At 48.3% G+C, this 14880-nt stretch overlaps 1 protein-coding gene across 2 annotated transcripts; it reads left to right on the top strand.

The window, feature by feature from the left end:
* The first annotated feature begins 10588 nt into the window (after nucleotides 1-10588).
* FXYD4 (FXYD domain containing ion transport regulator 4) lies at nucleotides 10589-14860 on the top strand. Of its 2 annotated transcripts, none has more exons than XM_070433144.1 (8): nucleotides 10589-10757; nucleotides 12346-12405; nucleotides 13221-13253; nucleotides 13357-13380; nucleotides 13966-14040; nucleotides 14144-14180; nucleotides 14478-14515; nucleotides 14708-14860. In XM_070433144.1, exons 2-8 carry the CDS (start codon nucleotides 12366-12368, stop codon nucleotides 14725-14727), a joined length of 267 nt encoding a protein of 88 aa, XP_070289245.1. In that variant the 5' UTR covers nucleotides 10589-10757; nucleotides 12346-12365; the 3' UTR covers nucleotides 14728-14860. The 2 variants fall into 2 exon arrangements, with proteins under 2 accessions (XP_070289245.1, XP_070289246.1); XM_070433145.1 differs by having other exon boundaries at nucleotides 10589-10731.
* The last annotated feature ends 20 nt before the right edge of the window (nucleotides 14861-14880 follow it).

Below are 14880 nucleotides of genomic sequence, written 5' to 3' on the forward strand. Positions count from 1 at the left end.
TCACTCGTGCTCTCGCGTAGGCAGCCTGTGAGCAGTGAGGCTGCCTCCACCGCACACCCCCCCGCGGTCCTCCAAGGGAGTGAGCCCCAGATCTGCGGGCCCATGACCAGGAGGCGCTCAGCACACAGGGGCCCTGGGGAACATGCGAGTGCCACAGGGCCAGCATCCAGGAAACCCTCCTGCTCCCAGATGTCAGCTCACAAGCCATGCTTGCTCACAGGAAGTGAGTGAACTGCCAATGGTTAACCGCGGCACCTGCAGACAGCTCCAGTAGAGAGCTCAAGGCAGTACCTCCGGGGAATTTGTCTTCATTAACTTATTAAAATCACACCCAGGGAATCATTTGGGCTCGGCATACCCCAATTCTTACCTGAAATCGGCTCCCTTTTTCTTGAAATTCATCACCCCCGTATCCCACCTACCTACTTTAAACCCCTTAAAAGACGCCCCCCACCTCCCCCTTGAGGGAGAAGGCCTATTTCCGAGCGTGACTCGCCCTTCTCCACTCCTGAGCAAAGAAGACACTTTCTACTCTGCTTGACCCGAGGGATCCGTCTCATTCTAGTTCTATTAGCCTGCGCAGAAGGGCCTTCATTTGGGTCCCTGGCCCCAAAAGGGTTGGCAACAAGAGGGCAAGAAGAGCAAGGAGACCCCTGAGGGAGGCAGCCCAGGGAGTGGGTCCAGATGGGAGAGTTCTCAGAGAACAAATTCCCTCTGCTCACCTCTGATTCTATTACAAATGGGGTATATTTTGCCCTGACCAGGTAGGTCAGTTGGTTAGAGCAGCCTCCTGATACACCAAGATTGTGGGTGTGATTCCTGGTCAGGGCACATACAAGAATCAACCAATGAATGCATAAATAAATGGAACAAGAAATCTCTCTCTCTCTCTCTCTCTCTCTCTCTCTCTCTCTCCTCTCTTTCAAATCAACAAATAAAAACTTAAAAACACAACAAAAAGGGTTATTTTTCCTCCTGCACTAGAGCCCTCAAAATAGACAATCTCAGCCTCCCACTGATGCCTGCCATCCAGTCCACCCTAGAAGATAGAAAAAGACTCATGTTATGCTCCCATGGAAACCAAAATGGGGTGTTTGGGTCCAAGTCCGTTGTCTCGCAAAATCGAAGAATGAAGTCACAGACAAAAATGGTTAGCAGAGCCGAAACCAGTTTGGCTCAGTGGATAGAGCGTTGGCCTGCGGACTGAAAGGTCCCGGGTTCGATTCCGGTCAAGGGCATGTACCTGGGTTGCGGGCACATGTGCAGGGGGCAGCTGGTCGATGTTTCTCTCTCATCGATGTTTCTAACTCTCTATCTCTCTCTCCCTTCCTCTCTGTAAAAAATCAATAAAATATATTTTAAAAATGGTTAGCAGAAGCAAAGTTTATGGAGAGAAGTCAGTCCTGGAAAAAGTGCAGCTGGGGTTCCAAAAGCAGGCCAGTGTCCAGAGCTTCCATGCCATGCTACAGCGAGGTGTAGTTCATCGTCCAAGCTAACTAAAGTCCATTAGTCCATGTGTGGAGTCCCACATGGCCATAAGACACGTGGGCACAGGGGAGTATATCTCCTGCCACAGGAGTGTCAGGGGTCAGGGGAGAGGGCATGGCTTTTTTGCCTAGGCCCTAGGGGAAAGATACATGTTTGCTAGCTTCTGATTGGTTTTTTCAAATAATTCTGCCTTAGCAACATCCTTGGGATTGGTTTCTACGCCTCACTGTGTTATGACTGGTTATCTGCAAGCTGCCTGTCTTTGCAACATCCACACTTTTTAAAAAAAATTTTTTTTATTGATTTCAGAGAGGAAAGGAGAGGGGGAGAAAGATGGAAACATCAACAATGGAAGAGATCATCCATTGGCTGCCTCCTGCACACCCTACACTGGGATCAAGCCTGCAACCTGCTCAGATGCCCTGACCAGGAATCAAACTGTGACCTCCTGTTCATAGGTCAATGATCAACCATTGAGCCACACCAGTCCATACATTTTAAAGTTCACGTCTCCCGTACTCACCCTTCTTTCCCCATCCAGCTAGGTTGCCTTAGCAATTTTGCCTAGCTGGGTCTAGTTCTAGGTCACTTTGCCAGTCTCCGTGGTTTTTCATGGAACCAGGTGTGGTCAGCAAGCTGTATTCTACCCATGCCTGCAATGCTCCACTTCCCAGCCCCTGTGGTCCCGCCTCTCTCTTCCTAGCCCTCTTCTACCTAGCCCTCTTCTTCTATCTCCTCACCTCTATATACCAGACAAGATATAAGCCACTTCCCTTTCATTTTACCTTTGGCAATGTTAGAATGTCCTATTTCATTACCTTTCCTAAGGGAAATCAATGGCTTTTAGGACATATCTTTCTCACAGGACAATAGGCAGTGCTTGGAGAAGGGAGAAAGCACAGTTTGGGAGTGTGGGAGCTGTGGCAATGATTTGATCGGAGGAGGGAGTCCTAGGTGTGAGTGCAGATTTTCAGCCCACTCTTGGCAACAGACTTCTCTCTTTCCACACAAGGTCCTTTGTATGCTTTGCAGTGCTGAGTCCAGAAGGGAAAAAAGAGCTCAGAGTTGGATCTAGCAGTTTCCTCTTAGCTTTTGATACCTCCAGACTTTCATCTGCACCCACTCAACTGAGGCTGGCTCTCCATCACCCACTCCTCCCAGCCTTTCATCATCTGAGGTCTTAGTGCCCTCTTGCAATCCAGGCTGAGGGACACCCCCCCCCCCCACAAGTGTACAAATTTCATGCACCGGGCCTCTAATGTAGTAGATAAAAAATCAGACCCAAATGGATGGCTCCAGGGATTCGGATGAGAAATGTATATCCAAGCCCTGGCCACTGTGACCCAGTGGTTAGAGTGTCTGCCCGAGCACCGAAGGGTCGCAGGTTCAATTCCCAGTCAAGAGCACATACCTGGGTTGCAGGTTCCATCCCAGGCCCTCCAGGGTGTGTGCAGGAAGCAACCAATTGATGTGTCTCTCTCACATGGATGTTTCTCTCTCTCTCCCCCTCCCTCTGTTCCACTCTTCTCTAAAATCAATAGAAAAAGCCCAGCCAGCGTGGCCCAATGGTTGAACCAAGAGGTCACGGTTCAATTCCCAGTCAGGGTACATGCCCAGCTGGCAGGCTCGATCCCCAGTGTGAGGTGTGCAGAGAGCAGCCGATCAATGGTTCTCTCTCACCATTGATGTTTCTATCTCTCTTTCCCTCTCCCTTCCTCTCTGAAATCGATAAAACTATATTTAATAAATAAATAAATATCAATGGAAAAAATATCATTGGATAAGGATTAACAACAAAAAAAGAAAGAAATGCATATCCAAGAAGCAGAGCCAGTGGGCAACGCTCCTTGAATGTGACTTCCTGAAAACATCCTTCACTGCCAGTCCAGCCCTCAGGAATCACATCTTGAGAGAGTAGTTGTTCATTCTAAACACTCCTAAGGAATAAAAGGACAGTATAGTAAATACATCTTAATATGTAAAGCTTCTAATGTTTTCTATACCAAGTTTTGTGACCATTTACAAGTACTGGGTTTAATATCTAAGAAAACAATTCATTAACCTAGAAACTGACTTGACACCACTCCCATTGCTACCCATCACGGAGTGTATAGACAGCCTATGGGGCCTCTCGAAGGGGTCAGATGCAGGACTCGGCCATGGTACACCTACACCTACAGCCAACTTGGGCAAGAAGAGATGAGGTGATGACTTACCATGGTGCTTGCAGACATTACTCACAGGTAGCTAGGATCCTCTTCCTCTTCCTGATTCTGCCCCAGACCCAACCTGTCCCCTACCTTGGACCAGGGTCAGTATCACCTAGCTCAGGTGACTTTTCCTTTCTACTTGTTGAAGGTGATAATCCCTGGTGGTAATAGGGATAGTAGCTGGTCAGAAGAGGTCAGAAGCTGTAGGGCAAAAGCACTAGACCCTCTGGAGCAGTGGATCTGAGTCCTTTTCATATTTCATGGAGACCTTCCAAAGCAAAGTTGGCACTTGGGACTTAAAGTGTCCCCTTCCTACAAATGCCTGCTTTCTTGCTGCTCATTTCCCACTGTAGCCTGACAGGGCAGAAGAACTCAGCAGGGGAGACTAGAAACTGGTTGAGTGTCCAGAGCGTGACCTTGTGCAAGACCTTTCTTTTCTCTGGAATGCCGTTTTCCCATGGGGATCTCTCTAATGATGATCCCCCTTTTCTCATGCTGCAGATCCCTCTGTGTGTACATCAGGGCGATTCCCAACTCCAGTTAACAGCTCCTGCGAACTGAGCAGCCTAATCAGATGTCATCATACCATAAACATTCAAAGCAGGCCCTTTACAGATAAGTAAACAGGTTCAGTCAGTTGCTCAAGTGCACATAGCAAGCAACTAACAGAGCCTGCATTTGACTCCAAAGTATGTGGCTATTAATGTTTCTTCTGAATCTTGAGGTGAACAACTTTCCACACACCAGGCCTGAGAGGCATTCACCCCGCAAATCCGCATTGAGGGCTGATGGGGTGGCCCCGAGCCCCTGCAGCACTTCCACCCCAAACCTCCCAGGTAAAACCTGCCATTACTCCATTTTATGGGAGAGGGAATTAAATGAAACCCAGAATGATGACGTTTCTTGAGATCCCCCAGAAAGCGAGTGGTAGAGCTGGGCTGCAAATCCAGCTCTTTCTGACCTCAGAACCTCTGGTCAAACTCTGTGCAGAATCTTGAAAACTGAGCTCCATGAAAAATTTTCATGAGGAAATGCAACATATTCACACGAGAAGTGCCCGCCCGCCCCCCCCGCCCCCCCCTTCCTACTCACCTGAATTCCCCCTGCCCTGCCGTTGGGGCCTTGTCTGTCCCCTGCCCCCAATACTAGGAGCGTCTGATGGCTTCTTGTCCTCACTGACTCAACAATCATTGGTTGGAAAACTGGCTGCCTACATGGAGGAGAGGAAAGGACCGAAGAAAGAGGCAGACCACTTCAGATAGATGGGTGGAGGTTTAACAAGCAAGGGAACTTATTGTCTTGGTCAAGCACAAGGGGAGTAAATATCTGCATCTGCCGGCCAGAATCTTAAACGTTTATATAGAGCCCTTAACTGGGCGCAGTGGTACAGTCCCATCAAAAACTGTTCTCAACAACACCTTTCTCTCTCAAGGTTTAGTGTTAGCCCTGGCAGTTATTGTATTTATTTTTGTAATGCAAGTCTCTGACTTAAGCTTTGATTGCCCAGGTATGAAATATCCATTTCAAAGAAGGCTATCTCAAAGAAACACATGGCTAGTCATATAGATAAAGAGCTAAAGAACCAGGTCGCCTCCCTCCAGTGAGACTTCTTTGCTCTAAGAAATTTGATTTCAATAACTGGTCATTAGGACTATTTGTTTTTCTTTCTCTTCTCGGACTTTAAATTCCAGCTTTAATGTTTTGAATCCACCAAAAAAGTGTGAGCCCAGGAAACCCTAGGCTCCCACCCTCAACCCTAATACCTCAGAACCCAGGCTCTTTCTCTCTCTCTTTCTCTCTCTTTCCAATGAAAGGGAATTTTTGGACTGGAACCCGGATTCTTTGTCCACTGGAATTGAAGAATGAATCCATGGACAGAAAGTGGTATAGTAAAGGTGGAGATTTATTGAAGAACAAGTACAGAGTCCCACATGGGGAGTGGGAAAGAGTCCCACAGAATGGACCCCCAAGTAGGGAGGGGGAAAGGGTCCCACTGAGTTCCTTTTCCCTATGGCTTATAAAGGCTGCAGATCCTGGTGCCTTGATAGCCCCTCTGATTGGTCACTATTCCCCTAGAGTGGTTACTATAGTAACTCCTGTGCTCAAAGGTCACACCTCACATGGGACATGAGAGGTTCTCCCTCTCCTTCCTCATTGTTTTCCTATTCCCTTTGATCTTTCTTCTTCTCCTTCTGGATGAAGGGCTTCCTTCTCTTTATTTTGTAAATATAGACCTTTTGCTGTTCCCAGCTCCCTCGTTCTATGGAAATATACCTGTTGCAGCTTTTCAGCTCTCCTATTCTATGGAAATATACCTTCTGCTGCTCTGCACACCTGTGCTTCCTCCATGGTCCCCTTAATTTCTAAAATTTCCTAAACCTGTCCTATTTTACTCCTAAAATTCCTGTTTCACCAACCTCATTGAGTGGTCCCAGGTGTGCTGTGTAATTTCCAGGTTCTAGGAGTAATAAAGCTTTTTTTTTTTTTCAAAGTTTCTTGCTGGTTATAGCTGAAGGGCATCTTGCAATTATAACAAGAACCTCAAGGACTGGTTGTTGATAGGCTGAGCTCAGTACAAAACACACAAGGCAGTGTCCTTGGAACAGTCCCCATGTGGGGTTGGAAGGCAGAGCATACATTTCAAGAACATGGGGTGAAGTGAGGAAACTTTGATTGCCATGGTCCAGCTTGAGGGTCAACCAGCAGCCAAAGGATTACCTCCTCCAATCCAGTCAAAGTCTATTTATTGGTGTCATAGCTGGGCATTGGGAATAAGGGAGGCAACTTCCCTGCCTTCGGTTGGTCACCATGCAGTGGGAAAAGCAGTGAACAGAGAGAAATTGGGGAAAGGGGGTTCCAGAATAGAGAGGCCTGGGGTCCTGTAAAGCCAATGGCACAGCCTAAAGCAGGGGTGGGCAACCCCATGGCACGCCAGTAACTTTTGCTGGCACGTGAAACCCTCTCTTATAATCTTCCATTTACAATGTTTTTCTTAATATCGACTTCTTTATTTTTCAGGTAAATTCAGTGTTAGGTGCATCTTAGATAAATACATAATTTTACATAACAAGTTATCTTAAAGACCATAGACATGGATTGACGAGAGAGGGGAAGAGCAATTTCCAGTGTCGAAAACGAACTATTGAGGACTTGAAATGCCATTCCAGAAAATTTTTTCTGTTTAAAGAACTTTGCAACAGTGTTACTCTCCATGATTTCATCCACATACGCTTGTGAATCTTTGTTCTTAGTGATGAATTTTGTTAAGTCTCATAATAGGAGTAGCCTGACGGATGAAAGTAGTAGCTCGTGCATATCTCTGAAGGTCACAAAATATAAACCTGATGTAAAAATATCTGTCATCAGTGATGCAGCAGCAAAAGTCCCACTGATAATATCAAACGGAGTCATAAAGTTTTCTGTTGGACTATCAGTGTACATGTATACATTAAAAAGTAAATGTATTGCCGAACCGGTTTGGCTCAGTGGATAGAGTGTCGGCCTGCGGACTCAAGGGTCCCAGGTTCGATTCCGGTCAAGGGCATGTACCCTGGTTGCGGGCACATCCCTACTGGGGGCTGTGCAGGAGGCAGCTGATGGATCTCTCTCATCGATGTTTCTAACTCTCTATCCCTCTCCCTTCTTCTCTGTAAAAATTCAATAAAATATATTTTTTTAAAAATAAATAAAATCTTTAAAAAAATAATAAAAATAAATGTATTTTTCACCATCATATACTGTGTTTTTGTCGCTCGAATGAATTTTATTATTTCTTCAAGGTTCTTCACATACGTACACCTTAAGAGATATCAAGTAGGCGTAACATGTTCTCAAAAAATTAGGGTTGGCACGCAGAAGAATTTTTTTTTTAAATATATATTTTATTGACTTTTTACAGAGAGGAAGGAAGAGTGATAGAGAGTTGGAAACATTGATGAGAGAGAAACATCCTCTACTGGGGATGTGCCCACAACCAAGGTACATGCCCTTGACTGGAATCGAACCTGGGACTCTTCAGTCCGCAGGCCGACGCTCTATCCACTGAGCCAAACTGGTTAGGGCGCAGAAGAATTTTGAGTAAGAGATTTTGCCGATTTTGGCACGCACTCACAAAAAGGTTGCCCACCCCTGGCCTAAAGGTATGCAGTGGAATGAGAGGCAAGAGGAGAGTTGGCCAGCAGCACATGAATCAGGCCTGGGGGCCCACAGAGGAAGGTGGCCCACTCCTTATCCTGGTGCTGGCGGCCTCCTCCGCCCACCCCCCAGAAGGTAGGGAAGAAACCCGGGCTGGGCTGGATGGTTTCTGAATTCCAGCTGTCAGTCTCCCTAGATAAAGTGGGGCCTGGTCAGAGGGTGGATGATCCTGAGGGGTGCATCAGCCCCAGCTCTCCCCCTCCATGAACACCCAGTCCAAGGAAAAGCAATGGGACCATTGAGCAAATGGAACTTCAAGGCCAGTCCTGACTCCATGTCAACTTGTTATGGGCAGAAATAGAATACTGGGGACTAGCCATAGTTATAAGAAATATTAATCATGCTTTGTTAACTTTGATTGTGAAACCGGACAATCATAGTAACTCTCTGTGCAGCCGGTCACTGCTTGAGCCAATTAAGCAGAGACAGCAGTATGGGAGAGTAGCAGGTCATTCATGAAAATCTGCTCTGCACCCCATCATAAGCCAGCTGCTTATCTTGGGTAGGACAAAGATTACATGGGGACGTAGGCAAAAAGAATAGGAATGGGTATGCAAGATGGGTATTACAGGTTTGGGCAATTCTTGAACTATGGTGGACTGCATTCCAACATTGACTCCCAGGTCCCGGGGGGCGTACAACTCCAGAGCCAGGTTAGAATGTGCTATCTTTAATCAGAATAAAACAATTGTTAGGGGCAAAAATAGAATATTGGGGACTAGCTGTAGTTATTAGAAATATTAATCATGCTCTGTTACTCACGATTGTTTTGTTTTTCTTTTTTGTGTATTGTGGCCTCTGTCGGCGGACAGAATTCTGTGGGAATAGTCCAGCCTGAAGGGGGGCTGGTGGTAAAGCAGCCCTCTTTGCTGTAGTATCAGCTAGGTTGTTTTCTGTAATATTTGTGTTTTCCCTTTGATGTCCTTTGTAGTGAAGTACAGCTACCTCTGCAGGTTTTACTACTGTTTGTAGGAGAGTGAGTATTTCCTGGAGGTGCTGAATAGGGGAGTTCTTTGCTGTTAAGAGTCTCCGTTGTTTTTATGTTGCCATATTGGGGAGGAAGGCATACCTGGAGTCGGTAAATATGGACTTGTGTCCCTTTCTCAGCTGTAGGACTCTGGTCAAGGCAATGAAGCAGCCTTCGGTCAAAGGCAATAGGAGGCAATGCCAAGCTTCAGTATATCTAGTTTTCTTAATGTCTTTCTTTCTAAACTTATTGTCATTAGTAAACCATACTTTATCTGGATTATCTAATAGCTTGTATTTGAGGTCAGCCCTGTTTGAATAAACTTGTTCTACTGTTCTTACGCAAGAGTGCAAAATTTTCTCCTTTTCCTCCACAGGCAGGAGGAATAAGAGTTTGACATACTTTGAGAGTCACCTCGGGGGAGTCTAGAAGTAAAGCCTGGTATCTAGTGAGGTGTCCCCCGTAAGTCATATGGCCTTTAATTTCTAAGACCCCTTGAATCTAGTGTGGGGTCAGGACCTCTAGTGGCTGTCCCAATGTTAACATGGTGGCCTATTTTACCAGGAGCATTGTGGTTGCAACAGTCCTTAAAAATGCTAGCCATGCCCAGCAGGCATGGCCCAGTGGTTGAGCATCGACCTATGAACCAGGGGGTCACAGTTGACTCCCAGTCAGGGCACATGCCCGGGTTTCAGGCCCGATCCCCAGTGTGGGGCATGGAGGAGGCAGCCGATCAATGAATTCTCTGTTCATTGATGTCTCTATCTCTCCCTTCCCCTCTCTTTCTCTCAAATAAATAAAAATATATGTTTTTTAAAATGCTAGCCATGCCCTGACCAATTTGGCTCAGTGGATAGAGCGTTGGCCTGTGGACTGAAAGGTCCCAGGTTCGATTCCAGTCAAGGGCATGTACTTTGGTTGCAGGCACATCCCCAGTAGGTGTGTGGGAGGCAGCTGATCAATGTTTCTCTCTCATCGATGTTTCTAACTCTCTATCCCTCTCTCTTCCTCTCTTTAAAAAATCAATAAAATATATATTTTTAAAAATGCTAGCCATGCCTGGCCAATGTAGCTTGGTGGTTGACCATCGAGCTATGAACCAGGAGGCCACAGTTGATTCCCAGTTGGGGCACAGGCCCAGATTGTGGGCTCAATCCCCAGTGTGGGGCATGCAGGAGGCAGCCGATCATTGACTCTCTCTTATCATTGATGTTTCTAGCTCTCTCTCTCCCTCTCCCTTCTCTGAAATCAATAAAAATATAATAATATAATATAATATAATATAATATAATATAATATAATATAATATATATAATATTACAAGAGGCCCAGTGCATGAAATTCGTGCACTGGTAGGGTCTCTAATGGCTGCTGGCCGGGGCCTCCCTTCCCCTGGCTGCCTGCTGCCCCTGCTGGCCAGGGTGGGGCTGGCCAGGGTAAGGGGCAGCGGGCGGTTGGCTGGCTGGCCCAGCCCCGTGGTTGAACTCCTGGTCGAAGGGATAATTTACATTTAGGTTTTTATTATATAGGATATATATATATATATATATATTTTAAAAGTCCCCTTCTCCTCAAGGGAAGGGTCAGAGGTTCTGCTCATTCCTCACCCCGACCACCACCTCAGTGTCTGAGCTGCCCTGGAGCCCCCAGGAGCTCTGCTCTGCACTGGGTGTGGCAGGGCCAGCCATCTCCTTAAAAGCAAACCCGGGGGGAGAGAGAGCTGTAGGAATCTTACAGAGTCTGACCAGTTCCCTCCTGTTGGAAGGTATTGTTGCCCTAGGCGAGGCTGCTGGGTTTAAAGAGCTGGAACCCACTAAGCTGAACACAGCCCCAGCGGCCTCCTCAGACCTGTTCTGCGCACCCTGCCCTCAGGTGAGCTCAGGAGAACTGGCTCTCAGGTGAGTAGGCGACTGCTAGGACTTCAGGCGCCTAGGTGAAGGGGTGGGGGTGGAGGGATGGCCCAGAGGACCAGCCTGAGGAAGGGGTGGAGGTACCTGGATGTTCTCGGTAACAGGGGTCGTGTTTGGGGGTTTGAGAACTGGAGGTGTCTATTCTGTGACCACTGTCGGATGGATGGCGGGTTGGGGGCTGGAGGAAACAGGAGCCAGCTTTCGGCTAAAGAATGTGTAAAATGGAGTCACAACCCTCATGATCCAGGAATTCCCGGGCGGGAGAGGAGGAGAGAGGCAGGCTAGTGTAAAGGAGGGCTGGCTTCAGAGAGTGCTCAGAGGACACACCTCTGCCTTCAGAGGCAGCACGCTAAAGGCCAACCCTTCATGGCAGTAGGACCTAGGTATTTATGTATTTATTATTGTAACACCTTTTACTGTGTGCTAGCACTGTTCTTAGACTTGACAAATTAACTTACTTAATTCAGTCATAACCTTATGAGGCGAGGCTGATATTCTAGATACCCTCATTTTAAGGACAAAGAAGCACAGAGAGATAAGTAACTCCCTGTCAAGTGGCTGAGAGTGGATTAGACTTCCCTCCAGCTGAGCCCAGCAAATAGTAACAATGGCTTCAATACGGAACACTGACCATCCCTCCCTGCAGCTAACAATCTGCAGAAAGTTGGGAAGGGCCTTATCTCCAGGGTAGGGCCACCCAGGGACCAGTTCTGGCACCCTAAGGCAACATGGATGTCCCACCCACCAAGCAGTTTCCTGCCAATAGCAGCTTGTACTCTGAGTGGAATTTGGGGCAGCCTGGAGCAGGGTCCCTGCCGGGCTGGGGTGGGATGGGAGGCTCTGTCTGCCCCTCACAGTCCTCCCACTTCCCTGGTAAGCCGCTGGCTCCTCTGCCCAGCTCAGACTTGGGTGCGTCCTTTGTGTGCGGTTAGGAGAGCTGGCATCATAGCCCGCATTGGTACACCTGAAACTAATACAAAATACTATTGAATGTAAACTGCAATTTAACATTTTTTTAATTAAAAAAAAAGGGGTGGGGGGTGGGGGACGGGACCTGAGTTAGAACAGTAGCCCTGTTCAGCTGACCTTGGGTCAGGCATCTGACATATATTTTTTATTTTTTTTGATCCTCACCCGAGGATATTTTTCCATTGGTTTTTAGAGAGAGTGGAAGAGAGAGGGAAAGACACAGAGAAATATCATTGTGAGAGAAACACATCGATTGGTTGCCTTCCTGCCGTCCAAGCTGGGGAGGAGCCTGCAACTAAGGTATGTGCCCTTGACTGGGATCGCACCCAGGACCCTTCGGTCTGCAGGCCGAGGCTCTATCCATTGAGCCAAACGGGCTAGGGCCTGACATAGATTTTAACAAAGCCTTATAGGCACTCACTATGCAAAGGCACTGCTTTAAGCACTTAACTAGTATTAATCAATCCGTATAACTCCACAACACACTATTATCTCTAATGAGGAAACAGGAGTTAGTAACCTGCCCAAGATGGCCCAACAAGCAAATGCACCTTTGGGGTTGGGGCCCTGCTTTCCCACCTGACTCCAGCCTGACCTCCCCCTACAGCCCTGCCCTGCAGCTGTGACATGGAGGGAGTGACCTGGGGCCTTCTCCTTGTGCTGGCAGGTGAGTCCTCCAGAGGTGACCCTCTGCCACTCACATTCCCACTAAGGCAGTGAAGACCAGGGCAGCATCTCTCAAGGGGGGCCTGATGTCAAATGTGTTGTTGTTGTTGTTAATATATTTTTATTGATTTCAGAGAGAAAGAGAGGGAGAAAGAGATAGAAACATCAGTGATGAGAGAGAATCATTGATGGGCTGCCTCCTGCACGCCCCACACTGGGGATCGAGCCCGCAACCCGGGCATGTGCCCTTGACCGGAATCGAAGCCGGGACCCTTCAGTCCACAGGCCAATGCCTTATGCACTGAGCCAAATCAGCTAGGGCTCGAATAAATGTGCTCTCATGTACACTGTTGATTTAAAGGGAAGAGATAGTACAGGAAATAATAGTACAGGGAAGAAGTGGAAATTGCACAATTTATTCTGGGTCATTGAACTGGGGGAAGCCTGTAACCATCTCTTGGCATGAAGAGAATAGCGTCGCCATTTCTTTAGGAAGAAGAGGGTCAGCTAGGGTCTGTGTTGGAAGCTTCCCTGGAGAGAGTAGAGATACAAACACGCCATCCCATTGGAGTGCAAGAAAAAATAGCAGGAAGCCTGAGAAATAGCAGCAAGGGCTGTGAGTGAGGGGCCAAAGGCTAAGGGATGGGGGACAACCTCAGCAGCACTGTCTGGGGCTGGAGTGTGAAGGAGGCAACCAGCCCCAGGGTGCCTCCTAATGAGCTGTTATCCTTGCCCTTTGGGCTGAGGTCTGCCTGCTGATTCATGTTGAGACCAGTGTCATGAATGATCACCAAATCCTCTGCTTCTCCCACCCAGGCCTGCCTGCCATGGAAGCCAACGACCTGATTGGTGAGTGAGGCCCCCAACTGCTCTTGCTGTCCCACATTTTCCCTCTAAGATCCCACATCCTGCCTCCAACTTTTGGTCCTTACTTATTTTTTCTTTCCTACAGATAAAGACAGTTCCTTCTCTTATGGTAAGAGCTGATATCCCTCCCGCCACCCCTTCCCTTGCCTATCCTGAACCTCTGCTAGAGGTTGGTGAGGGGTGATGTGGAGCCCAATGCAGACAGAGCGGGGCTTGAGGGGGTGAGGAAGGAGGGGCGGCAGGGGCTGGGGCTGGAGATTAAAGCGCCAGTGTGGTCAGTTACAAGAACAAAGGCCAACATGCAGGCTGGCCTTTAAAAGAACCTCCTTCCAGCATGGAAGGAAGGCACCCATCATGTTTAGGAAAAAGATTCTGGGGAAGTAGCTGCAGGCAATGGGCTGCTGGGTGGCCAGGTATCTCACACCAACCTTCTTCCTTCCCCTCACTCTCACTTGCCTTTCTCAGCACCCAGTTCCCTGCTGTCCTCCAGCCCCCCCAGTGGGTCTGCACTGTCCTCCAATGCCCCCAAATGCCCTTGAGCTCCCTCCTCATTCAGATCAAATGCCACCATTCAGAAAAGCCTTCCTTGATCATCCCTTGAACACCCCCCCCCCTTTTTTTTTCTGTGCTCACAAATACCTTGCCCAAGTGCTGGGGTGGAGCAGGCTGGCCCCAGCTCTCTCTCCTCTCCTAGACTGGGAGGCCCTGCAGCTGGGCGGGATGATCTGCGCTGCGCTCCTGTGCATCGCTGGAATCTTGTTCGCCCTGAGTGAGCTGTGGGGCTGGCGGGATGGGGCGGAGGGAGGGCATGTGAGAAGAGGGGTGGCCCAGGATCTCCAGGCCCTTTGCATTGATGTCTCTTCCTCTCACAGGTGGCAAGTGCAAATGCAAGCACAATCGCAAGCACAGGTGAGCATAAGGCCCCTATTGTGTGCACCTCAAGCTGAGCAGACTATTGTGGGGAAAAGTCCTATAACTTGGAGAAAGAGGACTGCTTGGTGGCTGCTCCCTGGGCTTGCAGTGGGATTAGTCACAGATAATCCACCCTGAAGGGGCCCCACATCAGAAAGCTCTGAGCTCTGCTATTGTTTAAAATGACGGTGGAAGAATAGCAAGGGGGCAGTTGGGGATCCTCTCGGGAGGGGCACCAGGCGTCTTGGTGGAGGACAGAAGGTCAAATATGCTAATCTGATGTTCCTTCCGTAGCCCCTTATCTGAGAAAGCTGTTCCATTCATCACTCCAGGTGAGACGGGCTTCTTCGAGGGGCTTCCGGGCATCAGTCAGGGTGACCATAGCATTTGAGAGTTAAGAAATGATAGGCTATGTGTCAGGCGGGACTGTCCCGAGCCAGCCCAGCCTTGGGGTTGCCCAGGGCTGAGGGGGGTGTCTGTGTAGTGACCATGTTGTGAGGACCTGACTCCCATTCTCTCCACAGGCTCTGCCAGTACCTGCTGAGCGCAGGACCAGCTTCGTGGGACCACGAGGGCCAGATCCCATGCTGTTCCCTCCCCACTTGGGGGGCCTTAGGCTGTTTCTGATCAGGAGGCTACTCAAAGCTTATTTCCAAATTAAACTGGTCTCACTCCTCCCCTGGCCTCGTGACCTTCT

This window comes from Myotis yumanensis, unplaced genomic scaffold (assembly GCF_028538775.1).
Source record: "Myotis yumanensis isolate MYYU_CA2020_CCGP unplaced genomic scaffold, mMyoYum1.0.hap1 SCAF_13, whole genome shotgun sequence".
NCBI lineage: Eukaryota > Metazoa > Chordata > Mammalia > Chiroptera > Vespertilionidae > Myotis > Myotis yumanensis.